The sequence below is a fragment of the Hipposideros armiger genome, unplaced genomic scaffold (assembly GCF_001890085.2).
Source record: "Hipposideros armiger isolate ML-2016 unplaced genomic scaffold, ASM189008v1 scaffold_51, whole genome shotgun sequence".
Classification (NCBI taxonomy): domain Eukaryota; kingdom Metazoa; phylum Chordata; class Mammalia; order Chiroptera; family Hipposideridae; genus Hipposideros; species Hipposideros armiger.
The window spans coordinates 584,864-610,588 of NW_017731401.1; the positions used below are offsets into that span (position 1 = coordinate 584,864).

General features: G+C 38.3%; 1 protein-coding gene across 1 annotated transcript in view; it reads left to right on the forward strand.

The window, feature by feature from the left end:
• The first annotated feature begins 2,825 nt into the window (after window positions 1-2,825).
• XPOT (exportin for tRNA) overlaps window positions 2,826-25,725 on the forward strand; it is a 35,862-nt gene continuing 12,962 nt past the window's right edge. Inside the window, exons 1-17 of the mRNA XM_019640542.1 lie at window positions 2,826-3,214; window positions 6,336-6,485; window positions 10,612-10,694; window positions 12,513-12,569; window positions 13,246-13,315; window positions 14,474-14,692; window positions 15,545-15,729; window positions 15,824-15,992; window positions 17,553-17,789; window positions 18,778-18,816; window positions 19,065-19,127; window positions 20,104-20,228; window positions 20,605-20,749; window positions 20,906-21,025; window positions 21,817-21,911; window positions 22,511-22,580; window positions 24,975-25,213. Of these exons, the coding sequence (XP_019496087.1) occupies window positions 6,426-6,485; window positions 10,612-10,694; window positions 12,513-12,569; window positions 13,246-13,315; window positions 14,474-14,692; window positions 15,545-15,729; window positions 15,824-15,992; window positions 17,553-17,789; window positions 18,778-18,816; window positions 19,065-19,127; window positions 20,104-20,228; window positions 20,605-20,749; window positions 20,906-21,025; window positions 21,817-21,911; window positions 22,511-22,580; window positions 24,975-25,213 (1,976 nt within the window). The 5' untranslated portion in view covers window positions 2,826-3,214; window positions 6,336-6,425. The remainder of the gene's footprint in view (window positions 3,215-6,335; window positions 6,486-10,611; window positions 10,695-12,512; window positions 12,570-13,245; window positions 13,316-14,473; window positions 14,693-15,544; window positions 15,730-15,823; window positions 15,993-17,552; window positions 17,790-18,777; window positions 18,817-19,064; window positions 19,128-20,103; window positions 20,229-20,604; window positions 20,750-20,905; window positions 21,026-21,816; window positions 21,912-22,510; window positions 22,581-24,974; window positions 25,214-25,725) is intronic.

Consider the following 25,725-nt stretch of genomic DNA (forward strand, 5'->3'; position numbering starts at 1 on the left):
AGAGAATTTCAAGGAGGAATGTGAACCCCGAGAAGATTTAGTTGATGTGAACCCCGAAAAGGAATTTATCTGCTGAGATGGACTCCCTGTGGTTAACTGAGTGCCCCAATTTTATAAATAATAATAGCCTAGTGGCCATTTTTTTTTTAAGATTTTTATTGGGGAATTGGGGGGATGGGAACAGTGCTGGGGAACTGGGGGAAGGCAAACAGATAAGTTGCTGTCGTTATGTTCTTCAGTCTAGTTGTGGAGGACGTTGATTCACTGGCCCAAGTTGGCACCATCATTGCGCTCTTCCCGGGTGAGTCGCTGGCTTCTGGACGGCCGCTCACTGCAGCTGCTGGCCGCTCATGCTGGCTGCTGGCTACGTATGGTAGCCCATGGCAACCCACCGCCACAGGGGCTGCAGCCTATGCCGTCGCCGGCGACTCCCGGCAGCCCAGCTCCAGGTTGAGCTGTTGTTCAGCATCTTAGCTGTGGAGGGCAGTGTCACTGGCCCTCATATGTGGGATCCAAACCGGGGCTCTCTGGCATCCCAAGCCAGTTCTTAACCATCGCGCCACTCGGCCGGCCCGAGTGGCCATTTTTTTGACAGGTGTTTCTCACATATTCTGTATACCAGGAAGAACGCCAGACTGAACTCTAGGCTTCCTTGGCTGAGTCAACAATTATAAAGGAGTTTCTTGTTTCATCTTTCTTCCAATGGACTAAGACCTGCCCCCTCCAATCAAAACTACTCCATAACAACCAATCAAATAACATAATACTGACCAATCAGGACTGCTAAATTTGGACCAATCAGAAATGTAACATTTGGGCACCTTATTTACATAAAACAGACCTAATTGGGAACCTGGGTGGGAACTTTCAAAGGCAGCCTCTCCTTTGTCTCCGTAGAACACAATTTTGGTTGATCCTTGAATCTGTGTCTCCAGGGCTGCAGCTCCTTTTACTCAAATAAATGCTTTTTACTAGTCTAAAATTTAATTTTGGTTTACATGTAGAATCAAGAGTCTAGGGCTCCAGCTATGTGACCTAGGATAAGTTACTTAAAATAGATCCACCTAGGTTTCCTTATCTATAAATGAAAATGGTGATGATGATACCTGCTCTATCCCTACAAGGTTAAGAATAACAAATTAGAAAAGATGTATGAAGGCATACTGTAAACCATAATGAAATATATAATTCTTTATAGAGTTGTGAGGATTAATGTCTGAACACTTAGAACTATTTCTGACACATGATAAATGCTGAAAATGTTGACACATAAAAATACTGGCATATGTAAGCATATATGTTTTAGGTTAATGAATGTGATTTGTTGACATTTTGATAACTGGTGTATTATATTAGCCTGAGATGAGAAACTGCCCATCCCTTCATGGACTGGGGAACAGAATACGGAATGGTCAAATTTAATATCCCTTTCAGGTCCTCTTCAGTTGGGTTCCAAGTACTTCCTTATTCCATAATAATGTTTACAAAACTAAAAGATTTTTAAAATCCTAGGTATTTGAACTACCATAAAGGGTCAATGTTACTAGGTAAACAGTAGATAAGCTGTAGATACTAGACAGGCTGTAAATAAGCTTATTTAACATATGAGAATCCACAAAATGAATTTAAAAATGAAAAGGGCAAATAAGGACAGTAACTGTAAGAGACTGTGTTTTGATATGCTCAATATGCCTCATCTTTAGGATGAGGCATATTGAGCATATTAAAGACTCTGGAGCCACTCAGACCAGGATTAGTATTGACCTCCATAGTGCATAGTTGACCTACACAGCTAATGTAAGAATCCATGCAATTTTTCACTTAACTGAATTTTAACTAGAGTCTGGCACCATACTCGACTCGGAATACAATGGAATGGATAGGGACAGCAATCCTAGCCTGACATTCTGAACAAGTAAATTACAAACTGTGATGCAAATGTGATTCAAGATACTTTATATATGAAATGGCTGGTGCAGTGTCTTGTACATGGTGCTTGTAACATTAATTTTATTCTACTTCTCTTTCCATTCCTCCAACTTTTGTTTGTTCTTCACTGTAGTCCCAGCGACTGCTACCTAGACTGTATTCGACGAATAATCAACAGTGTTACCTAAGTATCAATTACTTATTGTGTGCCAAACACCTGTATTAATTCAATCCTCACAATAACACTTTGAGGTCAGTACTTTAATCATCCCAGCTTTTACAGATGAATAAATTGAAACACAGATTATATAACATGCCTGAAACTGAGGTAAAAAACTAGTGAAGGGGGGGCGGGAACTGGGATTCAGATATATGCAGCTTGAGTCTATACTGCCTCGATGCATTATTAAATTAATAAATCGGTGAATGAGTACACGAAGTTAATAGTAGCATACAACCTACGAGTAAGATTTGCTAAGAATGCTCTTCTTTTCACAAATGACAAAATATTAGTACGCTTAAAGTGAAATTCAAAAATTTCAGCGCTCAACGGAGTAACACGTGGGACCATGGAACAGCAATTAAACAACCGACTCACACGTGGTTTGGACCACGTCACCCGGATCTCGGTACTCTAATCTACCAACTCAAGGACGAAGCTTTTATGGAACACGCTGAGCGAACCCCACCCACGCGGCTCAGACCCCGCGCACAAGGGATCAGATTCAACACCCCGAAAAGGATTCTGGCCGGACGCCCCATCCCGGCATGCACCACAGGCCTGGGCGACCACACCTCCCGGCGAGCGCCCAGGAGCGCGTGTGCGCCCCGCCGCCCGGAAGCACCGCCTGCACGTTGCATGCTGGGAGTTGTAGGTTCCCGGCCCCGGCCCGCGGGCTGCCGTCCGCTTTCTCCATGAGGCTGCTGGCGCTGGCCCGCGCGGCACCGACGCTGGGAGCGCGCTTCGCGCTGACTCAGCGGCGGCGGCGGCGGCGGCGTTAGCCGGGCCCTCACGCTCTTTCCCTTCCTGGGGCGCTGACCCCGCCTGCTTGCTTATGCTAGCTTGCCGGCCCGGCGCCACGCAAGAGAAGGTGCTAGGGGACGCGGAGCGGCGAAAGGCTCTTGGTCCCGGCCAGCTCCGCCTCCGGCGTTAGCGCTGCGGCCGTGGCGGAGACAGACGGCGACAAGGACGAGGGCCGCTCTCCCCGCTCCCAGCGTGCGGCGCCGCTCGGCTGACCGGCTCTCGGGAGTGCAGGCGGGGAGGCGGGATGGAGTGATAGGGAAGGTGACTTGGGGCTTGGGGGCAGCGGGACTGGACCGGGCTCGGTTCGCTGTGGAAGTTGGCTGGGAGGACTGGCGGGGGAGCCCCACGCTGGGGAGGGGTGCGGGCCGGGGGCCCTCCATGGCTGTGTGCCGGGAGGCTGGGCGGACTGGGTGGGGGTGGGTACTAGCTGTGGCCGCCGCCGAGCGCGTCCCGTGTGCGTGGCCGCCGGTTGCCGGGTGTTTCATCACCTAAATTGCCACGAGGCTTCCTTTAGGGGAGGGATCCGGGGGAAGCAAGGCGACAAGGCCGGCGGAGGAGGGTCGGCATCGCGTGTGGCCCCAATTTAGTAAAAGTGGCCAAGCCCATTTGTAGTAGTGGTTGTAGCGAGCGTGTCGCACCAGTTGCAGCTACAGAGGGCTTTAACTTGATTCGCCCCCAAGCCCAGGACAAGAAAGAGCAAAGTATTATTTCTGTGTAGTAATTTGCCAGCAGAGACACGCCATTTCTTCTCGTCCCCTCCTCACAATTCTGCAGGAGTGATATTTCCTGTAACCAGAAAAAAAATACTTTTTGAAAGTGCTAATTAGTTTTTATTGGTGGAAGTTACGTTTTATTAAAGCGACTTGTCAGCGTGGTGTTACGTTAAAAGGCTGGGAAGATTCAGTCCTGGTCTTTGAACAGTCTTCAGTAGTAGGTGTGGAGGAATTTTTCCAAATTGCTTCATTCTTGATTTAATGGCTTAGCCAGGAAAAAGTTAGGGGTTAGAATTTGAAATATGTTGCTCGCCTTCCTCCCAGAACATTTGCTAAATGCGTAATTGAAGTGTTTATCTTGTTGTAACAAATATTTAAACCTGCAGGGCAGTGCCGTATTAGATAGAACATTGTGTGTTCACAACAACACAACCGTTTACAGTGAAAATTGTCACCTTTTCGCACAAGTTGTAACTTCTCAAGTGTTTGTGCACCTGTAGGTAATTTATCTGTTCCACTGCGTAGTGCTTACTGTCCAAGCGCTTTCTCTCTGAAGGATTCTTTCTGAGCTGACAACTGTAACAAGTTTGTTTGCTCAGGTAGTTTTATTTGCCATGTTTTATCTTAGCACCACTTGCTGTTTCCCTTGATAGAATCTAAGTGACTTAAGCTGTTTTCCCTAAAGGCATGCCAAATTCAAGGAGTCTTTTATAGGACTTCTAGAAACCCAATTTGTCTTTTCTTTCTGTGGATGCATTTTTCAGGGGGATTATCATCAAATTTTGTTGTAATTTTTGGCTGGGGGGTGGAGATGGACAGGAACCACTGCCTTTGTGTTTTCCCATCTGTTTAAAATGCCAGTTTACTAGTATGACATGATAAATCTGGAATACTTGAAGTTCCCATCCACTGTGTGCCTAGCTCTGAATTGTAAATAACCTATTGAGGGCCCACTGTGCCAGGCATACCTGATCTCACTGAAGTCTTTACAACATTATAAGGCAGAAGCTCTTTTTCCCATTTTATAGAAAAGACTCTCAGATTTCATAGTTGTTCACATGGCCCCACTTTGAAAATGACAAGATTGGAGTACAAATCCAGGTCTTCCCAAACCCAAAACCTATGTTCTGTTGTATCCTAGAGACATAGTAATGAGTATTCAAGACCTTTAAGGTTAGTGAGAGAAATCTTGGTAAACGGGCAGTGACTATCAGCTCTTAGGGGCATCTAATCCAATTTGAGAGAGTTGGATAATAGGGGTCAAAGAAGCCTTGAAAGAGGTGACCTCTAAGCTGAATTCTGAAGGACAGGCAGGGGTTAACCAAGAAACAAGAAAACAGTGTGGGCAGATGAAAGGCAGAATACCACTGGTCTTGGGTTGGGAGGCAGATGGTGAAGAGTCATTCACAAATGTTTGGATCTTAATCTTGAGGCAGTGGGGAGCTACACTGCTTTGCTGTAGTCTGCAAGTGTGATGGTAACCATAAAACGGGGCTGAGCTTTCTTCTCCAAGGCTCTCAGCACATATCCTGATTTGCCATTTGATTCAGGCAGGCCCAGGGGAAGACAGAAAAGCACCTTTTAGTGGGGGTCCTTTAACCTGGATCTGATCCTGGCCTCACCATTCCAAAAAGGCTGTTCCCTTTACCTCCCAACCCTTTAGTTTGTTGACCCCTTTAGGCTCTTGTCTTTTCTCTGGTTATGATAATTCACACAAACAAAGCCACATAGCCTTTTAATGGGAGTAGTAAGGCCTGGTCTCCCTACCTCACAGGTCTTGAGAGAATAAATGTAATTTTCACATTATTTAGAGTTTGTTCCTTGTTTCTTCCAGTAAAGAACACATTCTTTCAAAAACCGTGTTGCCTCTTGGCGCTTATCATGTTCTGATTTGAGAATATTAAGACACTATATTGTGAAAAAAGTGCATTACTTTAAAGAGACTAAAAAAAAAAAAGCTCTTAAATAAGAATAGTATTAAGGTATTTATCAAATTTTATAACTACTATTAAACAACACTGAAATATAGTTCTAAAATTGGCTGGCAAGAGCAGCGACCTGTAAAAGGTAGAGCTAGCCAATTGTTCGAAAGCTAAATTACTGGTTTTTCACTCTCATACTCTTCCATTTTCATTTGACTTCTCTTGAAGTACTTGTAGGCATTCCAATAAGAATATTGAACTCTGAGGTCACTATTTAGTCAGCCATTCTATTTTTTTTTCTTAAAGTTCGTGATATTGATCAATGGAATTAGGCAAATTATTCGCTAAATCTGGATTTGTCACTTTTTTTCATATTGTTGCATAATTGCACTTTTAAGTACGCACTGGAGGTTGTATGTAAAAACATTGCATAAATTAGATGCTCCCACTATTGGAAGTAGGAAATAATTATTTTCTACACTTTATTGCTGGTCTTGAAGAAGAAGAAAATTTAAGAACCTTAATGGCATTACTTTAGATTTTTAGAAATTACTCATTCATGCAGTACTTAGCAGGTCCATTCTTCTGAGACTTAGATTCCTTTAGTTGTAATTTGAATGGTTTCAAAAGTTCTTTGAACACTTATACTTCTTTGCATAATATTTTCCACTTGTTAGGATATTCTGATTAAGCATCTATTTTGTTTATCAAGCTTGTTTTTTTTCCATTGCATGTGCACTTATGCAGATGTTTGCAGATCCTTCTGTGGGGTCAGAGGGCACGGCTGTTGCCATCAGAAAGCTGCACGCATAGCCACATAGCTGCATAGCTGCTGGGATGGATGAGCAGGCTCTGTTAGGGCTCAGTCCAAATGCCGATTCAGACTTCAGACAAAGGGTAAGTTAAGCTGTCTTAGTGATTTTTAAAGCATGTTACCACAGATTTGCATTAGAGGACTTGAATGAAAAACATATCTGATGACTAAGGTTTAATTTGGGTACACTGAACAGAGTAATCCAATTTGAGGTCTGGATATATTCTGAATACAGAAACAGTGAGGGTTGTGATTTATTTTCTGTTTAGTGGGCTCAACAAAACTTAAAATCTCATGTGATTCAAGGTAGGTCCTTACGTCACATCAATCTTTACAACTATTTTAAAGTTGTAACGCAAAGGATTGTTCATGGGACTTTCCATAGTAGCAGACATGCATATTTTATTTTCCCATTGCATGAGTTGGTCTACACAAGTTGTTTAACCCTTGTATTTGTAGCATTTAGCATCCTTATTACTTAGTCCAGGCAGACATGTAAATAGGCATTTATGAAATGCCATGTCTTAGGTTACTTAAAATCACATGATAAGGAATCCAGTATGAGGTGCTGGGATATTTAGGTAAATATAAACAATTAAACAATGTAGTTTACATCTGTAATCGTGACTGTAGCTGGATGATAAAAGCAGCATCTAAAGAACAAGCCTGTAATTAAATTTTTTAAAGACATGCTGTTTGAAGTATAGGATAAGTGGAAGGAGAAGCATTTTCTCTTTATACTTCTCATAGCAAAGGATATTTTTTATAAATGAGCTAAATGAGGCTAACAGTCTCATTAATACAGCATTTTTTGTTGTGTTTTTTAAGCAGGATTTTTTTTAAAAACAGTAAAAAAAATCTCAAATACTTTGTAACATAGTACCATGCCTCTGCTGTTAAATAAGTAACGAGCCCCAGATACAGGGAAATAACAGGAATTGAGAATTAAATATCTAGCTAATTACAAGATAACCTATCAGACTGGTTAGACATCAGAACACATTAAAATAAAAGTCCATGTCTTCTGTGTGTAGACAAATATTTTTTTTCATAGGAGTTTAAGCTACCTACCTTCAAACCCTTAGTCACGTAGTTGAAGCATCCTAGATCTTTACCTTCAGTCTGGCTTGGTAGTGCTTGGTTATTGTAACTAAAAGCCTTCGACTATTTGTTATTAGATAGCCTTCTCTGTTATTTTTTTATGTTCTCTTTTGGAAATCTTTTATTAAATTCCACTACCTGACAGGTTTTTTAATGTGTCATGATTTTCTTTTTCAGAAAAGTAAAACCAATAAATTTTTAGTGTTTTTTTTTGGGGGGGAAGGGGGTTGGGGGAGGGGAACAGCGCTGGGAAATCAGGGAAGGGGAACAGACAAGCTGCGTCTTTTTGCTCATCAGTCCAGCTGTGGAGGATGTTGCCCCACCGCCCCATGTTGATATTATCATTGCGCTCTTCCCGGGTGAGGCAGTCGCTTGCCGGCCGTGCTGCTCAGGGCGGCCCATGGCAGCTCACGAAAGTGCATGCCAGCTGCCAGCCAGCCCCACTGCAGCCTACGCCCTCGCCAGCAACCCAAGGCAGCCCAGCTCCAGGTCGAACCGTAGTTCACCATCCCAGCTGCAGAGAGTGCAGTGTCACCGGCCCTCACGTGGAATCCGAACCGGGGCTCCGCTGCCCAGAACTGGCGTCCCAAGCCAACCCCCAACCAATGGGCCACTTGGCCAGTCCAAATTTTTAGTGCTTTTAATACAGAAGCTATGTGTTCCATCAATAAAAATGGGTTCTGTAAGTCACAAGCATATGCTAAGCATCCTGGTCCAGGCTTGATTTAATATCCCATTAAGCCAATCTGAATAACAATTAGGATGAAAAAATAGGAATTTTAAGGAAAAGTGAGTTCCGATGGTCCTGATGTTGGAGTTGAGGAGTGGGAACTTAAATTCAGGTTGGTGGTAAGATCAATGACTGCTGCCCCAATTCTCAGTTGTTTGTTTTCTACATGGACAGTAAAAGTAGCTGAACTGACTCTTGCCACTTAGAAACAGTAGACCATTAGAAAGAAGGTATGAAATAGAAGAACAAGATGATAAAAGCTTTGACTTGTTCATCATTGCTAGAAAAAAATTTTTAATGCTAGTAATACATGGATTTAGAGTGCAGACTAGTTAAAAACTGAAAACTTGCAAGCTATTACATCACTTTAGATATAAATAGAATATGTGTCTTTGGATTAAAACTTGCTATTATTTAAAGAAAATGGTATGTCAGTGACAATTTTAGCAGCTGAATTCTCCATCCTCTGTTTTGAAATATTAGGTGGTAATGCAACATACATGATTGACTTCCACCTTATCATCTGTCCTGGCCCCTGCGATATTGCTAAGGAAACCCTAGGCTTCATGGAATATTGTTAAAACAACAACTAGATTCTTTTACAGTTGCTTGGATTCCTGTATTATTATTTTCTAAAGATAGTTATTATTTACACTGTAGATAGTATTTGATGATCTCCATCACTCATCTTTATTTATCTTGTTCTCTGTCAGTGGGAGTAGCCATCAAGACCGTGAGTGAAAACTGTTCCCTCATTCATAGAATTATATAATACAGAAAACTATTACCTAAATTATGGGGGCTTTTTTGCTTTTTTTTAAAATCTCTAACCCAAAGGAAAAAAATAATTTTACGTCTTGACCTAGTATATATGTACATACATAAATATACAAATACATATATATATATATATATGCATATACACACTTATAACTAAAGCAAGTTACACAAAATAATAGTTATTCTTGCTAAGTGCAGTGCACTCTGATATTTTCTATTTTGTTTCGTTGTTTAAAATGCTATTCAAGACCAATAAAATTGATTTCATCACTAATGGGGCACAAACCACATTTTCAAAAAATACTAATTGAAATTAGGTTTCTCTAATGTGTAATAGTCCTTTGCTTCAAGGTTTGTATCAGTATGTAATTGCTTTAAAATCATGTAATAGTGTCTCTGTAATTTTCTTGGTTATTTGAGATACTTTTCACAAGTTGTTGAGATTACTATTTGTCCGTTGTCATATGTGAAACCTGTATCTGTCATTGATGCCAGTTACAACATGCAGATAGAAAAAAGTGGCAGAAGTAACTTCCCACTTTCCCAACAGTGTGCTAAAGAGCATATGCTGCATTCATTCTCAAGTCTACTTGTTCTTATAACAAGGCCCTGAATTCATGAGAAGAGGGCTGAAAAACACATTTCCTAAAGCTTCGACCTTCTTAATTATTTGGTACTTACTCAAAATTCATGTCTTGCAGTTGTACTCTGATTTTAATCTTGCATTTTAGGGAACTTACATGTTATAGTTAAATTGAAATACTCTGTTTAATAGTAGACCAAATGTCATACAGAGTATGTTTTGTCTTTTTTTTTTTTTTAAGATTTTATTGGGGAATTGGGGGAGGAAAACATAGCTCAAGGTGCTGTGTTCAATTAGTGGCGGGTGGGCGTAGCCACCATCCCATGCGGGAGTGGAACCAGCAGCCTTGGTGTTAAGAGCACACTCTCTAGCCTGAGCCACCCGGGCGGCAGCTCAGCTCAAGGTGCCGAGTTCAGTCTTTAGTTGTGGGCGGGCATAACCCACCATCTCGAACAGGCAACCTTGTTAGGAGCACGGGCTCTCACCAACTGAGCCATCCTGCTACCTGTTGGCAGCTCTGCTCGGGCGCAGCTCACTGACTGGCCCAGTTGCTCAAAGGTTGCGCTCTTGAGCAAGTTCTTAATCGCCTGAGCCACTCGGCTGGCCCTGTTTTGCCTTTTATAATCACCTCTTTAATAGCATATTTGCTATTAAATAGGAAGAGTACCCTTTATATACCATTTTATAATTGCATTTGACAATCCCTGTATGTTTCCTCTTTCCATCCTCATAATCCATCCAGTGAGGTCTGAAGGGCCTTACTGTGTTGCCTCTCCTTTGCTGTAAGGAAACAGGTTTCAGTATCTAACTGATGGAATTTGTTTTTTACTTACTCTCTTTTCTAGGGCTAATCACTAAGTTGCACATATTCAGAAGCCTGAATTCAGTGTTTTAGCTATTTTCTTTAGATTCACTGATTTGTTACTGGTTTGCAACTCCCAGAATATTTGTTTAGTATTGGCGGGGCATGGAGATTGACCATTCCAAATGCATTTTCTACTTTGCAATCTCACAGGCCCTGGCCTATTTTGAGCAGTTAAAGATCTCCCCAGATGCCTGGCAGGTGTGTGCAGAAGCTCTGGCACAGAGGACATACAGGTAATTAAAATGTGCATGACTCTTAGAAGAATTTAAATTGTGAACTTCACAGGACTGTTAAATTTACCTGTATTTGAAGAATATTTTCATAAAAAACATTTTATAACTGTGTTTTGGAAAACCATTCAGTGTAGAAATGAGAAAAATTGTAAACTAATAATTGGGCCATTCCAGAATTGACTTTTCAGTAAAACTATCCTCTGCCTTATGCTGTGTACTTGACAGCAGATCCCAGCTGGAATATACTATAGTAAAAACTTTATCTTCTTATGATGTGAGTGATAGTTGGCTTTTTAAAAAGTTGATAAAGGAGGTAATCATAAATTATATATATCTTAATTTTTAATTTTAATTTAAAAATACACATTCAGTTACCAGTGTTGATATTGGACCAAGGTCTTTTTTCTTTGTGTACATGCCACTAGCATTCACTTCATCGTTCTTTTGTTGATCAGACCCATAACCCATTCTCTACAATTTCTGCTTTGGGTCTGTAGTGGATTGAAGAACAATCACAGGTTTCTAAACCCTTTAGTTATTTGCCGGGACCTCTTGCTAGTCTTGGTTCTAGCCCACATCACTATGTACAAGGTTTTCCTCCTGTAGTGTGACTTTCTATGAAGTCCTTCTAAAGCCTTCAACTTAATTTTTACAAAAATAAGAACTCGCATCATACTCATTAGTTTATATAATAGTTAATCAAGTTACTTAATTACAAAAGAGGTACAACTGGCATAGTGAGGCTTGGGGAAACACAACTAATGAGCTGTAAGCAAACAGCTTGCTGGTGGGAGTACAAGTTCCTGGGGGTTAGTGATGGCTCCTAGCGGAGTTCTTGACATTTTTACAGCCAAAACCAAGTGTTCCAGCTTGAGTGGAAAATCCAAGTCTTGTATAATTAGTTAAGGCTTCAGTGTCATCCATGATAAGGATAGAAACCCTACAGTTTTAGAAGAGATGTTAATTAAACCTAACTTTAAAAAAACTTTCAAAAGATTAAGTTTCATCTTACCTGTGAAAATAATTTTGTTCAGTTGATTCATGTTTCTAAATGAAGATAACATCTGTAGTCTTGTATTGACCAGTTAGCTTTATATGTGAAAAATTTGTTCCATGACTAAGCCTGGCTCAAACCAACTGTCTTGGATCAATAGATTGTTGTTCACTAAAGGGACCTTGTCAGAGTTTGTAGCCGACTCCCTGCAACTCTGCATCACCCTTAAAGAGACAGGTGAAAGTGGACAATTGGTGGATACTGATTTTTACTCCCATTTTATAAGGGTAATTTATAACTTTGTTTCCTGTATGAATTTTGAGGCTAGATTGCCATCTCAGGTGACCATGCTTATTTTGGATTTGGCTGTAATAGAACTGTCTGGGGTTGAATTTTAAGTATGACTTTCATGACCATTTCTGATTTAACTCAGTCTCTGGCTGTTCTACCAGTTGTCATTTTTAACATCCAGTCTTTCTATTGTAAAATGTAGGAGTTGTTCCAGGAATCCTAACATCTAGAATTTAGGGAGATAGCCTTCTGTTTGCAAAACACTAAAGGTGCATCTGAAATTTTTTTGTTATTCTGCTTGCCAGATTTAGTTGAAATATTGAATATTGTATAATATTTAAAGTTCTCTTCACTTTGTTAAACAAGTGGATATGAATATGATAAATGAGATCAATAAGTAAAAAGCAAGCCTCAAGGTCTGACTTGAGAAAATTTTCAACTATGTTTATTTATTCATTAATATTTTACCTTTGATTCGTTTTCCCCAATTCATATTCTTCTTATCTAATTTTCCTTTTATTTGTATTTTTCAGTGATGATCACATAAAGTTTTTCTGCTTTCAAGTATTAGAACATCAAGTTAAATACAAGTAAGTCTTTTCTCACTCTTTGATTCTGAGACTTGTGGGAAGAGGCCATATTTTTAAATTAGTTTTTCCCTCTTTGGGGAAACCATAATACAGGTTGTAAATTAGCGGTACATGTCATATTCAGTTTATAGATTTTTTTTTTATTTATCCCAAAGTGTTTTAAAAATACTGAGTTTGTTGGTTGCATATAAAAATCCAACCATTTCACAGAAAAAAAATAGATTTTTAGCTTGCCTGGAAAAATCAGAAGATCTGGCAACACCAAGCCTATATTTCTACATAACAACTAGAGTTGAGTGGCAGCCTGGGCACTTGTATTCAGAACCCCTGCCTTAATCAAAAGCAGTGAATCACTGCTCAGAGGACCCTTAGTTTGCCTATTGATTTATTCTGTAAACCACAGACCTCAAAACATGGACATATTTCCATTTGAAAAATTGTGTAGCTGCCAATTTTTCAACACAAACCAAACTACAAATTAAACTAATATCAATATTGATATCCCACCTGCCACTCCCACCCCTATCTTTTCCTTAAAGCAGTGATGAGAGGCATTATCTATTTTAGGGAGTTTTAGATAATTGAGTGCTATACAGTTTTTCCTTTTCAAATATAAGAGAGGCTCTTTTTAAAACCAGACACCAAATAGAGCCATTTTTCTTCTCTATTCAAACAGATACTCAGAACTCACTACTGTTCAACAACAACTAATAAGGGAGACGCTCGTATCTTGGCTTCAAACTCAGGTAAAATAGTGATTTCATTCAGTACCTCAAATTACCAGATATTTAAATCTTTATTTTTGCAGGAGTTTGCATCTTTACCTCAAAAATGTTGATAATTTATCCTCCATTCGATCCTGTAGCTTTTTTAGAAAGTGCCAGTTTTGAAGATCATGGGTAGATGAAAACTTAGCAATGATTTTAAATTATATCAATAACTGAAATTATCATGCTTTCCATGACACACTGTGGAAACTTTGGTTTTATTTATTTATTAAAAGATTTTCATTGGGGAATTGGGGGAAAGGGAACAGACAAGTTGCTGTTGTTTTGTTCTTCAGTCTAGCTGTGGAGGATGTTGCTTCACTGGCCCAAGTTGGCACCATCATTGCGCTCTTCCTGGACAAGGCAGATCAGTTGCCGGCCTCTGGACAGCCACTCACGCTGGCTGCTGGGTACACACAGTAGCCCATGGCAACCCACTGCAGCAGGGGCTGCAGCCTATGCCGTCACCAGCAACTCAAGGCAGCCCAGCTCCAGGTTGAGCTGTTGTTGAGCATCTTAGCTGTAGAGGGCAGTGTCACTGGCCCTCATAAGTGGGATCCGAACCGGGGTCCCCTGGTGTCCCAAGCCAGCGCTTAACCAATGCGCCACTCGGCCGGCCCTATTTATTTTTTACTACTTGAGAAAAACAGCTTTTCTGTTCACTCTTAAAAGTGAGTCCTCCTGGATAGCCGCTTCAACAAAGAGCCCTTTTTAAAGGAGCCAATAGGATTCTTTATTCAAAGTATATGTTCTTCTTTGTTAATTTTAGCTGATCTTAACGTATGTATAAAGCAGTTGTGTAGCTAGACTTTTTATTTTCCTACAAAGAGCAAGCAGCTAAAAGAAAAACTGTTGAATTTTTTTCTTCTTAGAAAAATGATAGGAGCTGGTAAAACTGCACATGAAATTATTCTCTAAAAGTGTAAGAATGAACAGTAACAGCGCCTTTGTTCATTTGATTATCCCCATCTCAGTCCCTTAAATACTTTGGTAATTTCAAGCATATTTGTTGCACAGCTAATCTAGACCACGTTGAAGTTTGGTGTGTCTTTGCCAATTAATGATAAATAGGAAAACAATGTGTTTGAATCTTTTCAATTTACATTTAATTTCATGGACTGTTTCTCCGTTTGTCAGATGCTGAGTCCCCAACCAGAGAAGACCTTTATACGAAATAAAGCAGCCCAAGTCTTCGCCTTGCTTTTTGTTACAGAGTATCTCACTAAATGGCCCAAGTTTTTTTTTGACATTCTCTCGGTAGTGGACCTCAATCCAAGGGGAGTGGACCTGTACCTCCGAATCCTCATGGCAGTTGATTCAGAGTTGGTGGATCGGGACGTGGTGCATACATCAGAGGCAAGTCACTGCCCAATCGATTTCAGGTTTTAATGTAGATTGTATAGGGGACAATGGGCCCAAAATAAACAGTGTAAGGCTTATTTTATTTTTGATATGAACTTTCTAAGAATAACTACAGATTTACTCAACATTTTGAATTCTGTTTTATGAAGGAACTTAAACTTTGGGGGTTTTTTTCCCCCTAGGTGTAGGTTGAAATTAGAGTATTTAGATTTTTTTAACTAGGTGAGCACTTTCTCCAGTGTAATACACAAATTGATTTTCTCCTATCAATTTGTAGGGAAATTGGTCTGTATTTACTACTGCTATATTGTTGCTGAGTGAGGAAGACGCGTTGCTTCTGAGTCAGTGCTGGGTTCTGTATTCTCAGTCACATAGCCCAGCCCTTTATAGTTCCTAACTATGCAATGTAACCTTCTCCTTGTTCTTAAAGAACACAATAAAAATAGCTTAATTCTCATGTGAAATAATTTTAAGGTCATTGTATAGCAAACATACTTATAAAGGGTATTATGCTTTTAAGTTATTGCCATTCTCTAGTTTAAATATCACGTTTGCCTAATGAGAAATAACTTTTATTACATGCTTAAGATTTCTGAGTAATATTTATTTTTAGTTTGTGTTTAATAAGAAATTAAGTCTGGCACTGAAGGATAGAACAGAAAGGAAATAGAAAGAATCACGGGATATGGTTTTAGAGCTGATAAATAGCAAACAGTGGCAGGGAATGTGTTAACAAGTCTAGAAGTTTAGTGGTGAGGTAATTACTGTGTGCAACTATTCAGATGTCAAACATTATTTTGCGAGGTAATCTACTTAGTGTATAAGGTGTTTTGTTTTGTTTTTTAGGAGGCTCGTAGAAATACTCTGATAAAAGATACTATGAGGGAACAGTGCATTCCAAACTTGGTGGAATCATGGTACCAAATCCTACATAATTATCAGTATACTAATTCAGAAGTGACATGTCAGTGCCTTGAAGTAGTTGGGGCTTATGTCTCTTGGATAGACTTATCCCTTATAGCCAATGATAGGTGAGTATATTTTTAAAATATAAACCTGCAAAATACAGTATGTAAAACTTATGAATTAGAAAATATTATAACAATTATATTCCCCCATTGCTAGGTTTATAAATATGCTGCTAGGTCATATGTCAGTAGAAGTTCTTCGGGAAGAAGCATGTGACTGTTTATTTGAAATTGTAAATAAAGGAATGGATCCTGTCGATAAAATGAAACTAGTAGAATCTTTGTGTCAAGTATTACAGTCTGCTGGGTTTTTCAGCATTGACCAGGTCAGTATATATATAAAGGTTTGAAAATTGTTAGAACAAACTAGCATAGGTAGTAATATAAATATGCTTTCTTTTTTCTTTCATTTTTTCATTTTTTTTTTAATGTTGGAAATGCTCTTTGAGATTATAATAATGAAACACTGTATCCAGAAAGTGATAATGGTATCTGTAGCATTTGCCTTGGACAACAGATTAAATCAGTTCTTAAATTGGAAGATCTGGGATGGTTCCTGCAGTTGTGCATTTTTAACAAACCTCCAGGTGATGCTGATACTACTGAACCATGGACCATACTCTTAAGTAGCAAAGGACTACTATTTACTGACAGTGTGTTTTGACCAAAATTAGACTCAATTATAAAGTTATATTTTGATCATACTTTGAATCGTTAGTCATTTGAGCTGTTAGAATTAACAGAGTAAGGGCTCTGTGTGTTGTAAATTAGTAATTTAGAAACAATTTGAAGGTTTTCATTTTAATTTTACCTGTGACAGACGTAAAGAACTACTAAGAAGTCTTCGTATTGCTGATATGTCAGTAATACTGCTCTAGTGTTTTCCTTGCCAACAGATGAATAGTAGTGTTTTTAGTCCCTGGTAAAAGACCTAAAATGGTGAAGGTAAAACCTCTTTCTATAGAAGAACATCAAAAGGATAATGAATGAAAAAAATGTAAGTTTCAGTTCTGGCTATAACATTGTTATGATCTTAGGCAGGTAATTGTAATAACAGTATCTTCGCAGCATCATTAAGGCTCAAATTAAACAGTATCAGAAAGGACTGTTGTAAATAGTTGCACATATGGTATTGTAACATGACAGCATTAACTTTATTAGAGCATATTTACTAAATTCAACCATTTAGAGGAAGGCTCTCAAACCACACATTTCTGTTTTTATGTTTTTATAAAGTCGGCAGTATCTACAGGACTATAATCACTAAAAATAGTTGCTTTAAAGAGTACTAGTGGATGATAATAGAAGAATTCAAATTCTAAAAATGTCCCAGTGAAAATGGTAGAATTGTAAAATAATGTTAATTTAAAATTGAATCCAATAATTGGCACTTGATTCACACTGAAGTTTAGGATTTCCCTCTTACTCTTAGGTGGGTTTTATTTATTATTACTATTTAAAGATTTTATTGGGGCATTGGGGAGGGGGAACAGTGTTGGGAAATTGGGGAAGAAGAACAGCCAAGTTGTTGTCCTTCAGTCTTAGTTGTGGAGGGTGCAGCTAGCTCAGCTCCCAAGTCTAGTAGCCATCCGGCTACCCGTGGGCAGTTCACAGCTGCTCAGCTCAAGGTGCAGTGTTCAATCTTAGTTGCTGGGCATAGCCCACCATCCCATGCGGGAGTTGAACAGGCAACCTTGTTGTTAGGAGCACGTGCTGTCATCAGCTTAGCCATCCTCAGTGGCAACTCAGCACTGGTGCAGTTCACTGGCCCATGTGGGAATTGAACCGGTGACCCCATTGCTCAGAGTTTGCGCTCTTAACCAATTGAGCCACTCGACCGGCCCTTAGGTGGGTTTTAAATTGAGGCCTGTCTTGATTGCTTTTAGGAAGAAGATGTTGACTTCCTGGCCAGATTTTCTAAACTGGTAAATGGAATGGGCCAGTCCTTGATAGTTAGCTGGACTAAATTAGTTAAGAATGGGGATATCAAGAACGCTCAAGAGGCACTACAAGCTATTGAAACAAAAGTGGCGCTGATGTTGCAGCTGCTAATTCATGAGGATGATGACATCTCTTCTAACATTATTGGATTTTGTTATGATTATCTTCATATTTTGAAACAGGTGAGTCCCTTGTTTTAATCTTTTTGTCCAGTGGATAATATAGAAGAGCCATAGAGAATTGGAAAATAACAGGAAAAATGAAAATGAGAAAATAGCCATATTCTACTACCTAACAATATTTACTGTTAAATATTAATGTATTTTCTTTTTCTTTTGTTTAAACTTTTTAGCCAGAAAACAGAAGTGACCAGGTTCTAACAAGCTTCAGAATTAGTTACAGGTTTAGGTTTTATTTCCATTTTTGAATCTGTGTTTATTTGTAAACACAGTAGAAATTTTGTTAAGCATGATTTATTGTTTTAATTACATGCACATTTAATTTCTTATAAACAATTTTTTACAATTAAAAATTTCCCCCTAGAGACTTGCTTTCAATAAGAACTTAAAATGTAGAAGGTATTAGTCTCCATATTATAGCATGTATCCTTTTAAAGAATTAGTAACTTCTCATTATAACATTAGATGAGAGAACTTCCTATTTTATTTATATTCGATTAGTTGAATGAAGTCAAGCTGAACATAATTTTTTTCCAAACCAAGTTTAGCTTTGTTTGTTATAAACATGACACATATCTGCATGCATACTTTAAGAAATTTTAGGCAATGTAGAAAGGTATGAAGATAGTTAAAATCACTATTGGTAATCCCATTGTGTATCTCATAATAGATTCCTAGGCTTTTGTTGCCTTGTTTAAAAACAAGGTGATATCATACTTTACTATCTAGAACCTGCTTCTTTGCTGACTACATTATAAGTATCTTTAAAAATCAAATTCATCTACATGTTTGTGTACATGTCAAGTTATTTTCTAGAAGTAGAATTGCTAGATGTTAGGTTAGGTATATTTTAGACATAGAAGGGCTGCCAAACAGTCCTCCAAAAAAGCTGTGCGCATGGTTTTAAAGATCTTAGTTGATTGGAAAAGTTTTCTGATAAGCAAATACAACTTTAGGAAACCTAATAAGTTATTGCTTACTTTTTTAACAGCTTACAGTGCTCTCGGATCAGCAAAAAGCTAATGTAGAGGTAATTGATTTCTTTTTGCTTCTTTTAAACCAATAATAGTATCTGTCTCCAATATGCCTTGAAAGATAGCTTAATTTTTAATTTTGAGAAATTAAAGGAGATTGACAAAAGATATTTTATTTTTTTATTTTTTATTTTTATTTATTTATTTTTAATTAGTTTCAGGTGTACAACACAGTGCACTAGTTATACTTTTTACCTCTCAAAGTGACAACCCCCCTCCCAAGATATTTTATTCTTAATTTTAGGCAATCATGTTGGCTGTGATGAAAAAATTGACTTATGATGAAGAATATAACTTTGAAAATGAGGTAAGAATTTTGCATTAAGGAGAAAACAGTTTAATTTTATTGTTGACTTACATCAGATTAATATTTCAAGTTTTGATTATTTTAGAGTCCTTTAAAACAAGAAATATTTAAAACATTAGTCTTACATATATTGACCTCAACCTTAGGTAAAATTGATGGAACCCTCATCATTCTTAATTTTTAGTATTTGGTCCCTTTTTAAAACACTTTGTAGCATCAAACTTCATAAAATATCATTGGTAATCATATCACTTTGTGTTATTATAATAAGAGTGATGAATTGAGGCCTGGTTCTGTAGACCTGCTGACAAATATTGGTGATCATATCTCACTTTGTATTTAATTAGAGTGACAAGTTGAGAGCTGGTCGGTGGACCTGGGATTATAAGTGTCTATGGGAGAGTGGGAATGAGGTATTTAATTGTCTGGACTTGTTCTGGTTAAAAGTTTTGTCCAGGGTTGCAGTGAGTCAGCCTCGCATCAAACACAAGGGTCATCAGGTGCTTTTTAGTAACTAAGTCATGGCATATACTCTTTAGCTGTGTGCTAAAGTGACTCATTCCTTACTTTGAGCATTCAAACACTTTGGACTATGAAAGGATAATGGTGATGATAACCAACACACTGCACTTACAAAGTGCCAGGCTCGTTACATATAACAACTTCAATCATACAACATTATTACAGTTTTTACATTGGACATAGAGATATAGGAATATAAATAAGGTACTAAAGTTCTTGCAAAGCCCAATACGAACCCATTCTGGCTCTAGGCTTTCAAGGTCGAGGGCTATGTTCAGAAATACTTATTGTGAGTAGGAGGGGAAAGGCTAAGCATAGTAGGTTTTCCTATGTAAATATTGATGAAAAAGTAAAAGGATTAAATTTGTAAATGCAGAAAACTAATGACAACTCACGATTTACATGAGTTTTAAAATCTTTTAAGTTTTTAAAATGAGAATTTTAAAATACATAGGGTGAAGATGAAGCCATGTTCGTAGAATATAGGAAACAACTGAAGTTATTGTTGGACAGGCTTGCTCAAGTTTCACCAGAGTTACTGCTGGCTTCTGTTCGCAGAGTTTTTAGTTCTACACTGCAGTAAGTTTGTTACTGTTTTTTGTAACAAGTTACCTCTTTTTTTCTTCTCCCTGATGATGGTCTACAATAAGTGATTCACATGATTTAATAATCAATGTGACTTAGTAAGATCTTAATGTATATCTCTGAAACAATGCATTTGTTTCCTTTATGTATCTCCATCATTGTGGATCTACTTTTTGAAACATAAACAGTAAAATGGATTACATCAGATATTTCCTCTTTTGTGATATAAATTATGTTGCCTGGCAAAATTAATAATTGCTATGACCTTTAATAATTGAAGAGGCTTGTGTTGGTGTCTTTTTACCCTATGCATCACTAATTATATAGAAAGTGTATATTCGGATCTCAGTGACGTATTATACCTTGGTAGGAACTGGCAGACTACACGGTTTATGGAAGTTGAAGTAGCAATAAGATTGCTGTATATGTTGGCAGAAGCTCTTCCAGTATCTCATGGTGCTCACTTCTCAGGTGATGTTTCAAAAGCTAGTGCTTTGCAGGATATGATGCGAACTGTAAGTATACTGAAGATAATTTACTTTGAACATAATTTTCTGTTTTCAGTATAAGCTAATGGGGAGTTCCTTGATAAAGCTTAGTATCTGTTAATACTGGGGCATTTTGATATTGCAATAAATAAGGATAAATTTTTTAACTTTTTCCTGCTCCAGTTGGTAACATCAGGAGTTAGTTCCTATCAGCATACATCTGTGACATTGGAGTTCTTCGAAACTGTTGTTAGATATGAAAAGTTTTTCACAGTTGAACCTCAACACATTCCATGTGTACTAGTAAGTATATATTTTACTCTTAATTTTTTCCCCAAGTATTTCAGCTAATGAGCAGATAGTATTCTACCTTTCTATCTTTTATAACTTTTTTCAGAGCCAAAAGTTCTCAAAAACTCTTGAACACACTGAAACTAACCCCTCCTCCATTTCTTTAAAATGAACCATTTCTGTCTCATCAGTCATCTAAAACAAATCTGCAAGAGCCTGAGCCTATTTGTGTGTTATGTAGGATTACTTTTTTTTTTTTTAAGATTTTATTGGGGAATTGGGGGAGGGGAACACACAAGTTGATGTCCTTTTGTTCTTCAGTCTAGTTGTGGAGGACGTTGCTTCACTGGCCCATGTTGGTATTATCATTGCGCTCTTCCCAGCTGAGGCAGATTAGTCGCCGGCCACTGGACGGCAGCTCTTGGCAGCTCACGCCAGCTGCTGGCTGCTTACAGTAGATACGGGAGCCCACTGCAGCTCCACTGCAGCTTACACTGTCGCTGGCGAATCATGGCAGCCCAGCTCCAGGTTGAGCTGTTGTTCACCATCTTAGCTGTAGAGGGCGCAGCATCACTGGCCCTCGTGGGATCCGAACCGGGGACCTGCTGCTCAGAGCTGGCATCCCAAGCCAACTCTTAACCAATGCGCCACTTGGCTGGCCCAGAATTACTTATTATATATGCCTACTTCCTGCCTTCTATATGCCAAGAAGTAACATTTGATGTGAATAAAAATGTATCATGACAAAGCAGTAAAGTTCTTATGTAAAAGTGCAGAAAGTGAACTTGTCTCTGTTTCTTTAGATGGCTTTCTTAGATCACAGGGGCCTGCGGCATTCTAGTGCAAAAGTGCGGAGCAGAAGCGCTTACCTGTTCTCTAGATTTGTCAAATCTCTCAAGTAAGTACAACATTTCAGCTATTAGGTTTAATTCTTATTTTTAAGATTATTAAATAAGACATGAAGTGTTTTCTAAGAGCCTTTGGTAGATTTGGCTTTTTCTGTTCTAAGGTAGCTTTTAAATCAAGTATTCCTTTTTTGTGTCCTGATGTTAATGTCTTCTTTTTCTTCTTCTTATCCATTTACTTTTTTTATCATTAAAAAGTGATTTGTTTGTATACTTTCATATGTAACCCTAATCACTAATGACATTACATAATTACTTATTTAACAGACAGTTTTATTGCTGTGGATCAGTAGTATATGGCTTCTTTGAAATTCTAAGAATATATTCCTTGGAAATGCATTTTTTAGCCTAATCTGTTTTGTACTGTATTGTTCTTTACTAGTACCAGTTTTTGGTATGAAAACTACTCTTTCTTAGGCTTATAAGGTTGTAATTTTAAAAAAATCATCATTAGTCTTAATCACATGTGACTAGCTTAGAACTGAACTTTTTTTTTAGTTCTGCCTTAAAGGGGGATTTGGTATTTTTAGCAACCTTTCAAGCACTGCTATTTATATGATTTATTGTGATTTTTCTTTTTGCCTTCATTCAGTAAACAAATGAATCCTTTCATTGAAGATATTCTGAATAGAATACAAGATTTATTAGAGCTTTCTCCACCTGTAAGTATCTATTTTTCAAGTTACAAGTTTTCTCCAAATTTTGAGACCATGTAACGCCTTTAGCCTTTCTTGCAAATGCATGCTCATGTGGGCATTTTTTTTTTTAATGGGGGGTGGTGTGTGTGCAAGTTAGTTTTGTTTACCAAAACTGTTGAGATATAGTAAACAAAACAGTAATAGAAATAGAAAGGAATCAAGTGTTGATTGATAAAATTGGCACTGTGAGATACAGTCTATTCTCTCTATACTGTTAAATGTTGGTGAAGTTTTTTATGGAGAAGGAAAAATTCAATTTTCAAAGTCGTCTGTAGTTAGTACTACAGTCATATTATCCATTTTCAGTGACTGCTACTATTAGACTGTAGTTTCTCTGTGTTTAACTTTTTAGGCCAGGAGTAAAAATATTTAAATGCTGGTTGATCTGAATATTTTGGTGTCCATTTCACTATAAAGATTTAAGTTGAGACACTCTAAGCACATTATGACTGATACATGTTTTTGTGTGAAGAAAAATACTAATATTGACTTTTTTTTTCCATTTTGATAAAAGTTATTACTAGAGCTGCCACTTGAAAAGTGTTGAACAAAAAAAATAATACATTATTTCTTTTCAGTAAATAACAGTATTTAGGGTACAGAAGTTATGTAATTATACTGCATGAAAGGTTACTAGTGAATTATATGGTTAAGTTATCTTTGCCTACATACTATAAAAACCTATATGTTGGAGGCCGGCCGAGTGGCTCAGTTGGTTAAGAGTTAGCATAAGAGCACGAGCTCTGAGCAATAGGGCTGCCGGTTTGATTCCCACATGGACCAGTGATGCTGCGCCCGAGCTGAGCTGCCAACAGATAGCAGGATGGCTCAGCTCAGCTGGTGAGAGCACGTGCTCCTTACAAGACTGCCTGTTGGATGGTGGCTACACCCGCCCACAACTAAGACTGAACTCGGCACTCTAAGCTGAGCTGCCTCCCGATGGCTCAGTGGATGGAGCATGCACTCTTAACAAGGCTGCCGGTTCGACTCTCGCATGGGATGATGGCTATGCCCACCCTCAACTAAGACTGAACTCGGCACCTTGAGCTGAGCTGCCGCCCGGCTGGCTCAGTGAATAGAGTGAGTGTGTGCTCTTAGCAACAAGGCTGCCGGATTCGACTCACGCATGGGATGGTGGCTACGCCCACCCGCAACTAAGACTGACCTTGGCAGCTTGAGCTGAGCTGCCGCCCGGATGGCTCAGTGGATAGAGCGTGCGCTCTTAACAAGGCTGCTGGTTCGACTCTGGCATGGAATGGTGGCTAGGCCCACCTGCAACTAAGATTGTAACACAGCACCTTGAGCTTAGAGGCCACAAGCTGCCGAGGGGAAGCCAGATGGCGTACTGGCGCCCTCCACAGCCACAATTAAAGAACAACAACTTGGCTGGTCCTCCTCCCCAATTCCTCAACTCTGTTTCCTTCTCCAATTCCCCCAATAAAATCTTTTTTAAAAAAACCACCTATATGTTAAAGTACTCACCTGGTTAATGCCAATTTTTCTTGTTCACAGTGACCTACTTTTTGAGTACTTTATATTTTATAGCTGCTTTATTTTTGTGTTCTCACCTCCTAGAGCAGTGATTAGTCCTAGTGGTAATTAATAAATGCTTTAGTTACTTCTAAATAGGGACATTTCTTTAAAAGATGAGGAATTCTTTTATAATAAAACCATGACATAACTGTTCTTTAAGACTAGGTTTTTATATAATTCCTTAACAGGGAGCTTTAGTGTTGTACCTAGAACGGCCTCTGATGTTTTCCCCCCTCCTCTTGGCCTGATTGCATAAATGTAAAAAAATTACAAAATGAATAAAAAATGGCCCATATATGGGATGTTTGCATGTGCTTGAATGAGATTTTTTTTTTATTTGCAGTATTATTTTCAAACATTCTAAAGTAACAACTGTTTTGTGTGTGTGTATGTGTCTATTGTATGGTTTTTGTTATTCAATTCATTTTGTTGTTCTTTAACTCTTATTAAACAGTAAAATATTAACTTGTGTGGCCTTTGTACTAACCTTCAAAACACCTTTGTATACCTTATTTTTAGCCTCCTAACAATCTTACAAATAAGAGTTTTACAAAAGAAAGCAAGTTAGAAGGTAACTAATAATTACATGTCCATTTGCAGAGTCTTGTCAAAGGTAGAATTAGACCCATGATCTTTTGATCTCTAATTCAGTTTTCTTTCCATTATATGGTCCTGGAAGAAAATTTGCTTTTACAAGTACTCAGTGTACTTTTTAGTAATGAGTTGATGTGATAGATTCTCTCTCCTCTTCCTTTTGTACTTAATCTGCTTAAATGAGAGGAACTGAATGAAGAAAAACTTCAGTAAGACTAAATTTCATTTTAGGAGAATGGATATCAGTCTTTGTTGAGCAGCGATGATCAACTATTTATTTATGAGACAGCTGGAGTGCTGATTGTTAATAGTGAATATCCAGCAGAACGGAAGCAATCATTAATGAGGAATCTGTTGACTCCCCTAATGGAAAAGTTTAAAATTCTATTAGAAAAATTGATGCTGGCACAAGACGAAGAAAGGCAGTCATCCCTAGCGGACTGTCTCAACCATGCTGTTGGATTTGCCAGGTGAGTGACTGCAGTTAAAATTATAAAGTGAGTGTCTCTACACAAACAGAACAATTCATTTGGTTGGATATTTTAGAATTGGACAGATATACCCTCGTTTTGAAAACTGGATTGTTCAGAGAATTGTCTAAACCTTTCTTTTCTAAATCTAGTGAATTAGAAGATTTAGCTGAAGGAGGGAATTAGATCGCATAACATTTTGCATTTCTGCCTTGACAACTATAAATCCTTAACTCTTTCTTTGGTATAAGTAGATCATGTATTTTAAGGGGATTAGCTAAAGTGTTTATATATCAGTGACATATTGGAACATCTTGGATCAGTCTTGGTACCTTAAAGAGAAGGCCCTGAGGCTGCTTTTTTTTTTTAGCTGTTGCTTTGTGTCCTGAAGACCATCAAAGCTGCTGTTCCTTTTTCTCTAACCCCTACTTTTTATTGGTAAATAACAGCATGAAAGTTGTAGTGATTGCTAACTAGAAGCTAGATAGAGAAATTGCTCTATAAAATACTTG